Genomic DNA, 17411 nt, shown 5'->3' on the forward strand with positions numbered 1-17411 from the left:
TGTGCTCAGTGATCGAGGTAGGAGAACCTGCTTAGGCCTTACTTCGATTTGATATGAATTCAGGGGAGTCATTTGAGGCCTAGTTAAAAGTAGTACATCGTTAGCAATGTTGTTGAGTTGACTTAATGTTTTGTTATTCATCTCCGGTTGCAGTTTAGGTCTTTAAACAACTGCTCATTTCATTATGTTCAGCATGCGATGCACGCGTTTAGAAAACGGTGTGGTTTGTTCAAGATGACCAACATTGGGTGAGTCCACTGCAATTTACTGAAAATGAATGTTGCTGGCTTTTAATGTGTTTTTTGTGGCAAATAGTGTACTTTATTCCCTTCAACTGCAAAAACATTTAGAACGGAAAACATCAAGGCCACCTGCCTGCAATGACATTAAACCGACCTATGCCGGTCTCAATCATATGATTCTATGAAGATGAAATCATAGAAAGTATAACTAGGCCTGTACAGTAGTCCTACAGGAAACCCGTCAAATATCATAGTGTGGCGCACTGTCCAACATTGTCATAGTAGCTTTACCCCCATATGGATTTGTACAAGCCAAAAAATACAGTATAGGTGCCTTTCTTACCTCCTGGTGACATCTCTGGGACACTGGCTGTATATGGACCCTCTAGAAACTTTGGTTCATTGTCATTTATGTCTTGAACTTTTATGATGAATTCAGACTCAGGCTCCAGAGGCCTGCCTGTGTGCATGTCCATAGCCTGAGCTCGTAATGTGTAGTAAGACTTCTCCTCTCTGTCCAAACCCATCAAGGCATGGATGTCGCCCGTCGTCTGGTCTATGGTGAAGATGGTGCCTGCTCCTTCTCCTGAGAGAGTGTACTTCACCTCACTGTCATCCCTGTCCAGGTCTGTGTGAAGCTTAATAGAGAAAACATGTTGCATTTGTCAATTAATCAAAGTATGTATATATATACTAGGCCTAGTTATTTATGTGACTTTAGTTGTATTCACATTTCCCCAACCTTCTCCATGAGCTAGATTTCAGCCATGTCACAACTGTGTTGTACCGCTGTTATTCAACATTATGTTATTCATGTAAGTGAGGAATCTCAGGGTAATTTACTCCCCTAGAGATGATATAATTAGACCATTAGTAATTACTGTGCTTGTTTGATGGATGACAACAAGATGCATAGGGGGACTGAGTTTTCTTGCTGAGCTGTGTCTATTTCCTGCTCCTACTCCTTCCTTTTAACTGTCACTTACTTTATGAAAATGCTGAGAACATGTTCTGCCATTGATAGATACATAATGGGGCAGAGCACAGTTCCCTCGAGTTAATAAATACATCCTTTAGTTGACCTGCGGCTAGGCTATCCTATAAAGGGATTCATTACTTGGCTGGATAGTTTTACATACAGACATAGGATGCCACCTTTTCAACGCGTCAGCTTGTCACATTTCTGCCCTGCTAGAGCTGCCCTGGTCAACTGTAAGTGCTGTTATTGTGAAGTGGAAACATTTGGGAGCAACAACGGCTCAGCCGCGAAGTGGTAGGCCACACAAGCTAACAGAACGGGACCGCCGAGTGCTGAAGCGCGTAGCAGGTAAAAATTGTCTTTCCTCGTTTGCAACACTCACTACCGAGTTCCCAACTGACTCTAGAAGCAAAGTCAGGACAAGAACTGTTTGCCGGGGGCTTCATGAAATGGGTTTCCATGGTCAACAGCCGTGTGCACACAAGCCTAAGATCACCATGTGACTAAGATCACCATTTGACTAAGATCACCATGTGCAATGCCAAGCGTCAGCTGGAGTGGTGTAAAGGTCGCTGACATTGGACTATGGAGCAGTGGAAACACATTCGCTGGAAAGATGTATCACGCTTCACCATCTGGCTTCGGTGGATCCAGGAGAACGCTACCTGCCCGAATGCATAGTGCCAAATGTAAAGTTTGGTGGAGGAGAAATAATGGTCTTGGGCTGTTTTTCATGGTTTGGGCGAGGCCCCTTTGTTCCAGTGAAGGAAAATCTTAATGCTACAGCATACAATGACATTCTAGATGGTTCTCAAATCAAATGTTATTTGTCACATGCGCCGAATACAACAAGTGTAGACTTTACCGTGAAATGCTTACTTACAAGCCCTTAACCAACAGTGCAGTTCAGAAGAAGAAAATATTTACCAAGTAGAATAAAATAAAAAGTAATAATAAAAGTAACACAATAAAAATAACAATAACGAGGCTAGATATAGTGGGCACCAATACAGAGTCAGTGTGTGGGGGTACAGGCTTGTTGAGGTAATCTGTACATGTAGGTGGGGGCAAAGTGACTATGCATACAGTAGGTAACACACAGCGATTGTACAAAAGGGAGGGGGGGGGGGGGTCACAGTAATTTGTCCGGTGGCGATGTTATGAATTGTTCAGCAGTCTTATGGCTTGAGGGTAGAAGCTGTTGAGGAGCCTTTTGGTCCTAGACTTGACGCTCCGGTACCGCTTGCCATGCGGTAGCAGAGAAGACAGTCTATGACTTGGGTGACTGGAGTCTGACAATTTTATGGGCTTTCCTCTGACAGCGCCTATTGTATAGGTCCTGGATGGCAGGAAGCTTGGCCCCAGTCATGTATTGGGCCGTTAGCACTACCCTCTGTTGCTCCTTATGGTCAGATGCCGAGCAGTTGCCATACCAGGCGGTGATGCAACCTGTCAGGATGCTCTCAATGGTGCAGCTGTAGAACCTTTTGAGGATCTGGGGACCCATGACAAATCTTTTCAGTCTCCTGAGGGGGAAAAGGTTTTGTCATGCCCTCGTCACGACTGTCTTGGTATGTTTGGACCATGATAGTTCGTTGGTGATATGGACACCATGGAACTTGAAACTCTTGACCCGCTCCACTACAGCCCCGTCGATGTGAATCGGGGCCTGTTCGGCCCGACTTTTGTGCTTCCAACTTTGTGACAACAGTTTGGGGAAGACCCTTTCCTGTTTCAGCATGACAATGCCCCTGTGCACAAAGCGAGGTCCATACAGAGATAAAACATCGGTGTGGAAAAACCTGACTGGCCAGCACTTAGCCCTGACCTCAACCCTATCTAACACTTTTGGGATAAATTGGAATGCCGACTGTGAGCCAGGCCTAATCGCCTAACATTAGTGCCCGACCTCACTAATGCTCTTGTGGCTGAATGGAAGCAAGTCCCCGCAACAATGTTCCAACATCTAGTGTGAAGCCTTCCCAGAAGAGTGTTATAACAGCAAAGGGGGAACCGACTCCATATTAATGCCCATGAGTTTGGAATGAGATGTTCGATGAGCAGGTGTCTACATACTTTTGGTCATGTAGTGTATTTACATACTTGGCCTACTGCCATAATCAGTTTAATATTGAATTATTAGTGTGCATGTAAATATACTCATTGTAAAGGAGCATGAAAGATGCGATGCATTGTGCCAGTGTCCAGCACATACAGTTGAAGTCAGATGTTTACATACACTTAGGTTGGAGTCATTAAAACTAGTTTTTAAACCACTCCACAAACGTCTTGTTAACAAACCATTGTTTTGGCAAGTCAGTTAGGACATGTACTTTGTGCATGACACAAGTACATTTTCCATCAATTGTTTACTGACAGATTATTTAACTTATAGTTCACTGTATCACAATTCCAGTGAGTAGGAAGTATACATACACTAAGTTGACTGTGCCTTTAAACAGCTTGGAAAATTCCAGAAAAGATGTCATGGCTTTAGAAGCTTCTGTTAGGCTAATTGACATCATTTGAGTAAATTGGAGGTGTACCTGTGGATGTATTTTAAGGCCTACCTTCAAACTCAGTGCCTCTTTGCTTGACATCATGGGAAAATCAAAAGAAATCAGCCAAGACCTCAGAAAAAAAATTGTAGACCTCCACAAGTCTGGTTCATCCTTGGGAGCAATTTCCAAACGCCTGAAGGTACCATGTTTATCTGTACAAACAATAGTACGCAAGATTAAACATCATGGGACCACGCAACCGTCATATCGCTCAGGAAGGAGACGTGTTCTATCTCCTAGAGATGAACGTACTTTGGTGTGAAAAGTGCAAATCAATCCCAGAACAACAGCAAAGGACCATGTGAAGATGCTGGAGGAAACAGGTACAAAAGTATCAATAACCACAGTAAAACGAGTCCTATACCGACATAACCTGAAAGGCCGCTCAGCAAGGAAGAAGCCACTGCTCCAAAACTGCCATAAAAAAGCCAGAGTACAGTTTGCAACTGCACATGGGGACAAAGATCATACTTTTTGGAGAAATGTCCTCTGGTTTGGTGAAACAAAAATAGAACTGTTAGGGCATAATGACTTTCGTTATGTTTGGAGGAAAAAGGGGGAGGCTTGCAAGCAGAAGAACACCGTCCCAACCGTGAAGCACGGGGGTGGCAGCATCATGTTGTGGGGGTGCTTTGCTGCAGGAGCGACTGGTGCACTTCACAAAATAGATGGCATCCTGAGGGAGGAAATTTATATGGACATATTGAAGCAACATCTCAAGACATCAGTCAGGAAGTTAAAGCTTGGTCGCAAATGGGTCTTCCAAGTGGACAATGACCCAAAGCATACTTCCAAAGTTGTGGCAAAATGGCTTAAGGACAAGTCCAGGTATTGGAGTGGCCATCACAAATCCCTGACCTCAATCCCATAGAAAATGTGTTTGCCCCAAGTTAAACAATTTAAATGCAATGCTACCAAATACTAAATGAGTGTATGTAAACTTCTGACCCACTGGGAATGTGATGAAATAATTAAAAGCTGAAATATATAATTCTCTCTACTATTATTCTGACATTTCACATTCTTAAAATAAAGTGGTGATCCTAATTGACCTAAGAAAGGGAATTTTTACTCAGAATAATTGTCAGGAATTGTGAAAAACTGAGTTTAAATGTATTTGGCTAAGGTGTATGTAAACTTCCGACTTCAACTGTAAGTCCAAACATTGATTTTAATTTATGTGAATGACGGAATCTGCAGGAAGCAGTGCAACAGCTAGATTAAGGATTCAAGTTCTCTGTTAGTGTTTTTACTTTGTAATTTACATTGCATGGAGGTTGTGACATTCCTGCATTTCTAACAACTGCATACTAGAGAATAAAGAATACTTGTCATATTACATAATCAAGTAGATTTGCTGTCACCTCTTGACAGAAGGAAATGCAACCTGTATTCAAAGTTTAAAAAGGATCTAAAGTTTGTAATTTCCACTTTAAAATATCAGACTTGGTTTGCCCTAACAAAAAAATGTATCAACCCCTATAAACAATGTCTGTTAATTATAATCCACATAATAATTCACATTTCCTGTTGCCGCACGATCATTTTCCTAATGTAGCAAATTAAGATCCTACATCTGTAGCAGATAATCCATGAGCCACAACAACAGAGCAATAAAATGCCCCACTCTTTTCGCTAAATGGCACTCTATTCCCTATATAGTGCATTACTTTTGACCAGTACCCTATGGGCCCTGGTCAGAAGTAATGCACTATATAGGGAATAGAGTGCCATTTTGGACATAACCACTGTGATTCAGTTTCAGTATGCAGGGGACCATAAAACCTTTTCCATGAGATTAATGGTTTAATTATAAAGTCACTGAATTGAATGTAATTAAATCAGAGGGAGAAATCTCAAGACACATTTGCTCATCACATTCTTTTATGTCCATTTACTGTCTGATGTACCTAACGCATTCAGCAGGCGGAACACGATTTTTTGGACAGTGAGTTTGGATATAATGAGTTTTAAAGTGAATCAAAAATTGAGGCCATTTGTGGTAAAAACAATGAGACCTCCACAGGAATAATGTCTGGTTTAAAATAAATCGGGAGGAAATACATATTTGAATAGAATTATTAGAAGTATCCATCCAGTGCTTTTATGCAGAGGAATAGCTTGTGCCCTGAGTACAAATCAGTGTTGGGATGGAGTAACTGTCGGGCATTAGCGCGGTTATAGAATAGAATGTGGTGTTGATATTTAGCCGAATCCATACATTCTGATGCATAATGTGGTTATTTGAGTGTCTGAAAGTCACGCACAGGGGCACCTGTAAGATAAATGAATGTGTCATTGTAAAAGGTTATCCAGCAATAAGGAATAGGGGGCAAAGGGGTGATATATTCTCCTTCAAAAGGGCATGAGAGGTGTGCTCTTTTCATGATTAAAACAAATGATGATCAGTTTATCATCTCCTGCAGCAATGGATAGTCATGGACATGGGCAAAACTTTTGTTTTAGAAGTGCGGGGGGACATATATTTTTAGAATTATTATAATTTTTTTTATCCAGTCGGAAAACACTCCAAACAGCCTACCCGACCGCTCGGAAGCGTCTGCATGGTCCTAAAGCACACGGTCGCCTTGTTTTGTCTCACATTCCAATTATAAAACTGGGGGAATACTTGGGGGGGGGGGGGGTGCATGCCCCCATCTCCAGTGAAAGTTGCCCCCTGGTCATGGAGGCCTGTGGTGCTGCATACATATACTTAAATGCTAAATGATACGATAGCTGAAGTAAAATGTTGTAGTTTAAACTGAGAAGTGGCTGTCCTTGAGAGACTCAACCAGCATGCTATAATGATTATAAGCACTACAGACAATTTAACCCAGTGATTTAGACTAGAGAGAAGCTTAGTGTGTTTTAGCTGAGACCAGACTAGCCCACTAGCCCAGTCTTCCTTGCAGATGGCCTTTGCTCAGTATGGAGGCCAAAAGTAGATTGTTTAATTGTACAGAGTACAGTTGCACATAGTTGTCTTCCTCTAAAGCTTGCTGAATGTCAGATGCAGGAGCATAAGGTAAACTGGTGTTTAAATGTGGGTCTTTCACTCTGCTGCTCAGCTGTGTCTGTCTGCCTCTACGGTTGCATAATGCATGGGGACAAACCCAGCAGAGGAGCTTTTGGCAATGTGGAACAGTGGTGCAGCCATTTTCTTTTTAAAATGTTCACAAAATGTTATGGAAGAAAATGCTTGTTTTCCTGTTTTGCCAGCAAAGCTGTGGTCATTACCTGTTGGTAAATACAAAGTTGTCCATTTTGTATCTGTTTATAAATAATAGTATTGCCTCGCTAAATCTCAATACAAAGGTGATATTTAGAAACAATAACCAAAGCAATGGCTGAGAAAAGTCTTCATGTGCAAATTATCATTATATACAATAATATGCCTCCATAGAGTTATGGATGCCATTAGACAGCACTCCCTAGCTGAATGCGAATCCATGGGAGAATCTCAATTGCATACTCCTTGCGTCCTCTCGTCTTGCATCCTTCTCAAACCCATTGGTCTCTCTCCCCTCTGACCTTCTCCTCCAATGGGTTTAGAGAAGGAGGCGAGGCAAGAGGAGTATGCAATTAAGATTCTCCCAATGACCTGGCAGTCACACTGTTTCCAAGCCAGATTTGATCTATGTTCCCATTTCCAAAAATATAGCTCACAGTGATAATCAAGGTCCTGATCCTTCACACTGTCCCCTATTAACTGGCAGCAGATTAATCTGTGGTCTCGGGGCTGGCCATGCACGGCTCGATGCTGTCGTCCTCATGCTCAACACAGAAACTGAGTATGTCCCAAATGGCACCCTTTTCTATGTATGGTGCACTGCTTTTGACATGAGCCCTATGGGCCGCCCTGGTCTAAGGGAGTGCCCTATGTAGGAAATAGGGTGCCATTTGGGGGACACACACTGTGAGGAGTGAATCACTCAGTAATTTTAAAGCAGCAGCGGTAGCATCAGTTTGACAATGTGTCCCATCCCTCCTTTCTCAGCCAACGGAAACACATCCAGCGGGACCGTGCGTACTGAGAAAGGCCGTAGTAGATTGCCTTGGCATCAGCAGCTGACAAGTCAATCTAAAACATTATCCCATTTGAGCTGGAAGTGCCAGATTCCAGGATGGTTCTTAATGCCTCTTGAAATTTGATTTAGAATGGCACAAAACACTCTTTAACCTCCTTTGTGTGTGGATAATTAGAGATGATACTGAGAAAATTGCAAAAGTCACAGCCAGAACCGATCAAGTAGCCCAAGCAATTAGATGTGATTTGTGTCGTGCTGCTTATTGGTATATTCTTTATGTCTTAACGAACAGATGCCCAAGCCTTTGAACTCCTCTTCTGTTTGATTTTTTACCTCAAACTCTCATCAGAGGAGTGAAGGCAGAGGTTAAACAGAGGTGTACAGTTGAAGTCGGAAGTACATAGACCTTACCCAAATACATTTAAACTCAGTTTTTCACAATTCCTGACATTTAATCCTAATAAAGATTCCCTGACTTAGGTCAGTTAGGATCACCACTTTATTTTAAGAATGTGAAATGTCAGAATAATAGTAGAGAGAATGATTTATTTCAGCTTTTATTTCTTTCATCACATTCCCAGTGAGACAGAAGTTTACATACACTCAATTAGTATTTGGTAGCATTGCATTTAAATTGTTCAACTTGGGTCAATCGTTTCGGGTAGCCTTCCACAAGCTTCCCACAATAAGTTGGGTGAATTGTGGCCCATTCCTCCTGACAGAGCAGGTGTAACTGAGTCAGGTTTGTAGGCCTCCTTGCTCGCAAACGCTTTTTCAGTTCTGCCCACACATTTTCTATAGGATTGAGGTCAGGGCCACTCCAATACCTGGACTTTGTTGTCCTTAAGCCATTTTGCCACAACTTTGGAAGTATGCTTGGGGTCATTGTCCATTTGGAAGGCCCATTTGCGACCAAGCTTTAACTTCCTGACTGATGACTTGAGATGTTGCTTCAATACATCCACATAATTTTCCTTCCTCATGAGGCCATCTATTTTGTGAAGTGCACCAGTCCCTCCTTCAGCAAAGCACTCCCACAACATGACGCTGCAACCCCCGTGCTTCACGGTTAGGATGGTGTTCTTCGGCTTGCAAGCCTCCCTGTTTTTCCTCCAAACATAACGATGGTCATTATGACCAAACAGTTCTTTTTTTGTTTCATCTGACCAGAGGACATTTCTCCAAAAAGTACGATCTTTGTCCCCATGTGCATCTTTGTCCCCATGTGCAGTTGCAAACCATAGTCTGGCTTTTTCATGGCGGTTTTGGAGCAGTGGCTTCTTCCTTGCTGAACGGCCTTTCAGGTTATGTCGGTATAGGACTCGTTTCACTGTGGATATAGATACTTTTGTACTGGTTTCCTCCAGCATCTTCACATGGTCCTTTGCTGTTGTTCTGGGATTTATTTGCACTTGTCGCACCAAAGTACGTTCATCTCTAGGAGACAGAACATGTCTCCTTCCTGAGCGGTATGACAGCTGTGTGCTCCCATATTGTTTATACTTGCGCACTATTGTTTGTACAGATGAACGTGGTACCTTCAGGCATTTGGAAATTGCTCTCAAGGATGAACCAGACTTGTGGAGGTCTACAAAAGGTCTTGGTTGATTTCTTTTGATTTTCCCATGATGTCAAGCAAAGAGGCACTGAGTTTGAAGTTAGGCCTTGAAATTCTTCCACAGGTACACCTCCAATTGACTCAAGTTATGTCAATTAGCCTATCAGAAGCTTCTAAAGCCATGACATCATTTTTTGGAATCTTCCAAGCTGTTTAAAGGCACAGTCAACTTAGTGAATGTAAACTTCTGACCCACTGGAATTGTGATACAGTGAATTATAAGTTAAATAATATGTCTGTAAACAATTGTTGGAAAAATGACTTGTGTCATGCACAAAGTACATGTCCTAACCCACTTGCCAAAACTATAGTTTGTTAACAAGAAATTTGTGGAGTGGTTGGAAAACTAGTTTTAATGACTCCAACCTAAGTGTATGTAAACTTCTGACTTCAACTGTATATTGATCAGTCTTAGAGAACCAGTACCCTAAAATGATGGTGCCTTACCTTCCCAACGTACTGTGGTTCAGATCCCATATATTCCTCCAGTACAAAGAACTGGTTCCACACCCATCCTCGCTTCACCCTCTGAACCACTGACACCCCATGTCTCCTCAGTCCCAGTCCTGCCATGCCCCTCAGGTGGTGCTCTCTTCCCATCCTGCTTTGGGGTGGAGAGTGAAGGGGAGCCAGGAAGCCTTTGTCCAAGAGAAACCAAAAGACCAGCAGGAGACCGTTCCTTGTGATCATTGGCAATCTGGGCAGTGGAGGATCTCTGTTGAATTCCAGTGAGAGACTGTGAGTTAGACAATAACAACTGGGTTGTAGACCCAAGGAAGAAGGGGATTGGGGGATGTTGTGGTGACATTGTTAGATTTGCCTCCAGGATCTTTGGTTTCTCACTCAACTAGTCCTCATTGACCTTAGTCTGCTGGTGGAAAGAGGAGTGACATGGTCTTACTTTACACTGCATTTAAGTAGTTACAAGGCAACATGGAAAGTAATCTCATCCACCAACTGACTCTCTCTGTCAAACCTGTCTCTCAGTCTATGCAGTAATAGAGCCTAGGATGAGGCTACATAATACATTGTAATACATTGTTATAAGCAGCAGTACTTCAAACAGTCCTCTCTCATAACTGCCCGATCAGCAACTCATCAACATTATTAACAAAATCTGTTCAGGCTGTGTCTACTCCGATTTATTTCATAATTGAGGTCATAATACACTTTATATGTTTGTCTAGTCAAGCTTGACAATATCTTACTGGAGGGATTTTACGGATCATGATTCAGTGAAAACGAAACATGAGCAAATTGGTCCTCAGGAGTGCATTTAACTCTGCAAGTCAGGCAATGTGAATTTAGTGGAGCAGGAGCAAACATCAAACACAGTCGCACACACAGAGGAAAGGTAGATCAGATAAAAGAAAGAGACTCCCTGTGCACGGTTAGATACACACAAGAATACAATTATTGTGCATAGTCAGATTAACATAAAAGTTTGTTTAAAATGTTTAAATGCTTCGCAAAAATAATGATTTCCCTTTTCATCTTGTTTGCATGGACTCATCTGAAATCAGGCTACCTGATGGAACTTTTGTAAATGCAGAAAACTAGCAATCAAAATAAACATCCTACCACAGTGGCCATGTTATTTTTGCGAAACCTATTTGATTCTAAGTTCGGACATATAAAGTTTGAATGTGAAAACATTTTGTAAGATGATGCGTACTTTCAGTTTTTCCGAACTCACTTCACTCGCGCATAAGAGGAAGCCTTGCACTACTGGTGCTGGCACATGCCCAGATCAAATACACCGCTGGAACGCCAATTAAGCGGTGTATTTGATCTGCACATGTCTTAGTAATACAAAAGATTGCTCAGAAAACCAGGTGTTTTAATCGGCATATGCTTACTTCGATTTTGATCTGGAGGAAGCAGTGCAAAAGCTAGATGTCAAGGATTCAGGTTCTCTGTTAGTGGTTTGAATTTGTAATTTACTTTGCATGGAGTATGTGACATTCCTGCATATCTAACAACAACTGCATACTAGAGAATAGAGAATACTTTTCATATTGCATAATCAAGTAGAATTCTTGTCACCTCTCCACTTACATACAAATGCAGGATCTTAATTTGATCACTCTTTTGTTGATGAGAAATGCAAACTTGTGGTGTATTCAAAAAGCGTTCTAAAGTTTGTAATTTCCACTTAAAAATTTCAGACCTGATTTGCCCCAACATAAAATGTATCAACCACCCTGCAAAAAAGAATACATGAGTTATAATCCACATAATAATTAATAATTCCTATTGCTGCAGGATTATTTTCCTGCTGTAGCAAACTGGCTCAAATTAAAATCCTACATCTGTACTTTGTAGTCACCCTCAGACATTCTACACTAGTGTTAGTTGTTTACAGTGCAGTGTTTGCATGCATAGTACTGAATGATAGGTACTGTATAGGCCCACATTCACTGATCCCGCCCCTCATCCCTCTTTACTTCAATCCTTCCCCCTCCAAATCTGCTTCAACAGATCGGTTTATTTTTAGCATCAGGTTTATACAAATTTACAGTACAGTTTCTCTCCTTCATTGTGCTCCCAATCTGAATGCATTCTTCCTGTGTTGTCTGTTGAAAGGCGATGGTAGGCTACACTCCTTGGTTGACAGGTTATTGTGCATCCATTGCTGTATTCTCTGAGGGCTAAACCCCCGCCATTCTTATCCCAAGATTGAACAAAATGTCCTTGTGTCGTGTCGCACTCGACTATTCCATATCCCAGTTTCCTAAGTTTAGTGGTCACCGAATGATGACCACAAAAAATAAATTGGGGCGGTATGTATCCTAGTGGTTAGAGCGTTGGGCCAGTAACCAAAAGGTTGCTGGAACAAATCCCTGAGCTGACAAGGTAAAAATGTGTCGTTCTGTCCCTGAACAAGGCATTTAATCCACTGATCCCCGGTAGGCCGTCATTGTAAATAAGAATTTGTTCTTAACTGTCTTGCCTGGTTACATTTTTTAAAACTGACTCATGACATGTGTTGGAGGACCTTGTTGAATATAGTACCTGCATCCATATGACTTTTTTATTGTTGTGTCCTATAAACTATTGTTTGTCCTAATCAGCAGGCCATCATCAGTCATCAGTGTTATTTTACAGTTAATGTGAGATGTGTCCTGTAGTGTCTGCCCTCAGAGCAGAAGGCCTTATGGGAACAGACTAGTTTGTGTATTGCGGGAGCCTGCACTGCACTAATACTGGCCAACGAGGGCTCAACCAACCCCCTTACTGCACAAACATGTGACTTAACAGAAAGCCACCCCTAATCCAACAGAATTATCCTTAAACTCCCAGACAATGTCAGACTGGGTTAGATTGAGGTCTCCAGAACTGTTTCTTGAAAGATGTGTTGATAGATCCTACAGCATCCCGTGAGAAAGGCAGAAGGCAAAAATTTTGTACTGGCTGAACTATATTGCATTTAATACATGTAAAAGACAGACTTGTAGTTTTTGTATGTGCATCCTTTCTCTACATTGAGAGATGTGTTAAAACTTTTAGATAAAAATGAAGAACAAGTTCGCAACGACAGGCGTACAAGAACACAGATAATTACAAAGCTTAAACTATCACTCACAATGGCTTTTTTCTAGGAGACATCTTTGTGCTGTATAACACAATTTCATGTAATTTTGTTGCTGCATCAATATTCCGAGACAAAGGAAATGGTTTTGCTCGACTGCAATTTTGTTACATAAGAGCCCGTTTGTCATATGAAGTAGAACCCAATATGAACCAGCATAGCCTAGACGAACAGTGTTTGCGGTAGTGCACCAACATATGAACCTCAGGCTTGTATGTACTATACAGTAGCCTCTGAGCATAATCATATCTTTAAGTCATGGCCAAAGGCACAAACATCACCAGAGGCATGAAGGGATGGTCTGAGATGCCCTTATGGTACATTAAACAATCTGTACTGTATGTTCCTATATAATTATCACACATACACACATACATGTACACACACTCCTTGACTTACATGGATTGTGGAAACAGGTGCAAATCCCCCCAAACACACATCAATCTCCCTATAACGCAAAACCTGCTCTGATACCCAAGTTGTATAATCATTTAGGGATTTTGCTGAATGTTCAATATTTTATAGAATGTGGCCAATTATCTTATGGTTTGACCAACTTTATGTTGTGTGGACATGTTAGGCAATTAACTCCATGACATACTGTATGCATAGAGCTGAGGCAAGTCATAAAGAAATGCACACATCATGTGTCAGTGATGTCTGTGCTAAAAACCGGCCTTTGCAAAAAGTAAATAAATACATATTTTTAAAGAAAAGTGGAGAGTCAGATATTCCCCAGCTAGCACATAACGTTCCGAGAACCATATGTTTCTTAGAGCTTGGTGAGAGAGTGGTTGTCCTATGATTATTTTGCATACAACCTTCTAACAAATTTCTGGGAATGGTGCAGGATAGTTGCTTGGCTTTGGAACATTCTCATCTATGGAACTTGACAAAGAAACATTATTTTCTTGGTATTTAATTACTTTAACAGAATGTTTCCTAAAAGTTAAAACATGGTTACACTTAATTTCAATGTTGATAATGTTCTAGGAATGTTCTCCAACTGGTTTGACATTGGGAATGTTCTCAAATAGTTCAGAGAAAGTTATGAAACGATGTTCTTGAACCAACTTTATGTTGGTTTCTGCAGGTATCCTCATGGTTCTATTTAAAGTCATGTTCTCAGAACGTTAAGAAAATGTTCCATAAAACCACAAGAAACATTAGTAACGTTCAAAGAACGTTTTAAGATTGTCATTTAAAAACATATGCATTCTGTTCTCAGCGTCAACAAAACTCTCTCTATCCTCTATCTTGTTACGCGTGTTCAGGTGTGTTGGCCTCGCCCACTAATTGGCCACACCTGATCTTAATGAGTGCTTGTTTCCTTTGAAATGGGGTCTGTTTGAATAGACTAAAATTAGCAGCTTTGTATGAGTAAAAGAAACATAGGATGCTAGCTCCATCCTGGTGGCTCAGTGGACTAATCCCATGGAGAGAAAATGAAAGATAATACGTTTGAATCTCACCGATATCGTGCCACAATAAAAATATGTGTTTGCATGATTAATGCATAAGCAAATTAATTGTCCTGTCTGTGCTTGGAGTTCAAAACAGTTAAAATACAGTAAGCTAGCATTATTGAAATATTCAGTTAAAATGTTAATTTCTGTTCTCAGAACATTAATAAAACCTCCCTGTAAAACTTCCAGGGAACCATTGTAAAACGTCCTCAGAACTTCCCTGCAACGTAAAAAAAAAAAAATGTTTGCTAGAACAGGGAAAATGTTCACTTCCATTCTCAGAACATTTAAAAAACGTTCAGTTCTACAGGTCAGGAAACATATCACTTTGTTCCCAGAATTAATGGGAAACCATAAACTTACGTTCCTACAACTTCCAAATAACTAAATGTGCTAGCAGGGTCTATTGTAGCCTACTCTCATATTTTATTAATGCAGTGAAGGCAAGAACCAATGCTTGGGCACACAGTGTGTTCATACATCTTAATCAGTGGAGGCTGCTGAGGGGATGACGGCTCATAATAATGTCTGGAACGTTGCAATTGGAATGGCATCAAACCATGTGTTTGATGTATTTGATACCATTCCACCTATTCAGCTCCAGCAATTACCACGAGCCCGTCCTCAACCAATTAAGGTTCCACCAACCTCCTGTGATCTTAATGTTGCTTGACCCCAGGAAGAGTAGATGTTGCCTTGGCAGCAGCTAATGGGGATCCTTAATAAATACAAATAAATAGAAAGTAAAGATAAAAGATCCAAACTCAGGTTAGCATTTTTCGTCATGAATATTGTTCTGGAGGCAGCTCTGCAGAGTGGTCACTAGCTGGCATAGCCACAAAGTCATAATGTCTGATTATAAAGATAACCTTAACCCTAACCTTAACCACACTGCTAACCCTATTTCCTAACCCTAATCTTAAATTAAGACCAAAAAGCACATTTTTGTTTTCATGAATTTTTACAATATTGCCAATTTTGACTTTGCAGTTGGCCTATCTAAGGGGACATTGCTCAGTTCTGCCTCCAAGACAAGACTCAATAAATGTCAATCTGCGCTAAAAACAGCAGAGAAAGGAAAGAGAACTGAAGCAGTTGTCTTCTTTGCATATACAGATGAAGGGTCTTATTTTGATCCTGTTGCAGGAGAACTTTCCTGCAATGCAGGAAATGTAAAACTTTTAGTGTATTTGAGGTTTAAAAAGGCTGTCAAAAAAATGTATCAACCTTACAGAAATGTGGATTAATTATAATCCAAATAAAATGTACATTTACTGCTGTAGCAAAATGGCTCAAATTAATATCTTACATTTGTATTTGTGTTTACCATTTAAATATACACAGAGAGAATACCAGCTTTAGAGCTTAATATGGAATTCAGTGCACTCTATTTGAATACCTGCACCATTTGCATCAATTTCATCCAGTGCAGATCATTGAGCTCAATGCCTCTGACTGAGCTGCTGCATGTTTTCCCTTCAAATGCAATAAATCTCCAAATTAATTCATGTAGGCGCACTCCATGTGGGCTAGATAGAGTTAGTAGGCTGTATGTCCTATAGTGATATGGACAGAATTGATTTGCTACTGTACAGGTAATTTCTTATTTAATTACTTTCACATCTTTTCTTTATATATCTTATCTTTGTAAAGATAAAATATTTAGTTCAATTATTATTTTAATGAAACAGTGAAATTAACTGGAACTCTCTTAAACTAAACATCAACCTTCAGCATCTACCCCAGCGGGTATAACTACTCCTCTTCTCTGTTACCTAATACTTTTTTTTTATCCCAAAAAAACAACAACAAAACAAATAAGGACACTAACAGTGACACATACCTTGACTGTCTCTCCCAGGCTCTCCGGCTGGTGCGCTTTAAGACCAGATTAATCCAAATGTCTGATGGCAAAAGCAATGCAACTCCCTTGCGAGCAAAGAACACATTCAGACTTACAGCCCTTCAAACACATTCTCTCTCTCTCTCTCTCTCTCTCTCCAACACTCTTTCTTCTCACTATCTCGCAGCAGATGAGTGTGGAGGAGAGATGAAAAATGAGAGATTGAGTATCAGCTGTATGTAGTACTATTGTATTCAGGAGTGCTCAGCAGTGCACAGAGCGTCAAGCCGAGCTGCAAGCCCAGCACTCTGATATGCTCCTGTTCCGTGGGTTGTGAATATAGTTGAAGTGGGTATCAGAGAGTCTCGATCCCCTAAGGTCCCCATGCTGGTCTGGAATCGTCCTCCCACCTCTAGTTTCCTGGATTAGTAGAGGGGAGGAACCCACTCCCTGCTGGAGCCAGCCAGTGATGTGCTCTGTTGTGTTCATAATTTGAGGAGCTTGCTAGAGCCATGAGACTTTGATGGTAAAGACCCAATTACTGACACAAGGGTTGATGAGGCGCTGTCATGTAGGGGGTGTGTGTGCATGTGTGTGTGCGTGTGCGTGCGTGCGTGCATGCGTGACTAAAGTGGGCTACATGCTCGTTAAGAAATGAAATGTTACATATTCTAGTCTTCAGAAATTGATAGATTAGAGAAACTCTCATATGAATGCACTTTATACATTTTTTATAGAAAAGCTCCAGTTCTCAATGTTTTAAAATAGCTTTTGATGTATGATGTCCTTCATTATGGGCTGACCTATTTTGGATTCCACATTTTTCTCTCATCATTTCCTCCTTGTCTAGGTCTGGCCTCTCATTCGTTGGTTGGATTTCTGAGAGCTGTTTTCTCCAAAATCAGGGAAGAGATAATGAAAAAAATGCTGTCGTTTGTAAATGGTGTAATTTCTAAACGGCTCAGCAAGGCATGTCATCTCACACACTGTAGCCTATGACAAGCAGCCACAAAGATAAAATAAAAGATTACCCAACAGTGAAGTTTAAGGTAGCAACAATTGTAAGCAGGGTAATGAAAACA

The 17411-nt window shown here is 40.9% G+C and overlaps 1 protein-coding gene across 1 annotated transcript in view; it reads right to left on the bottom strand.

Annotated features, from left to right (window-relative positions):
* LOC115169736 (cadherin-12) overlaps window positions 1-16868 on the bottom strand; it is a 32175-nt gene extending 15307 nt beyond the window's left edge. The window contains exons 1-3 of the mRNA XM_029725653.1: window positions 16330-16868; window positions 9876-10143; window positions 586-880 (exon numbers count right to left, since the gene is read on the bottom strand). Of these exons, the coding sequence (XP_029581513.1) occupies window positions 586-880; window positions 9876-10118 (538 nt within the window). The 5' untranslated portion in view covers window positions 10119-10143; window positions 16330-16868. The remainder of the gene's footprint in view (window positions 1-585; window positions 881-9875; window positions 10144-16329) is intronic.
* Between the last annotated feature and the right edge of the window lie 543 nt (window positions 16869-17411).

The sequence above is a fragment of the Salmo trutta genome, chromosome 31, assembly GCF_901001165.1.
Source record: "Salmo trutta chromosome 31, fSalTru1.1, whole genome shotgun sequence".
Lineage (NCBI taxonomy): Eukaryota > Metazoa > Chordata > Actinopteri > Salmoniformes > Salmonidae > Salmo > Salmo trutta.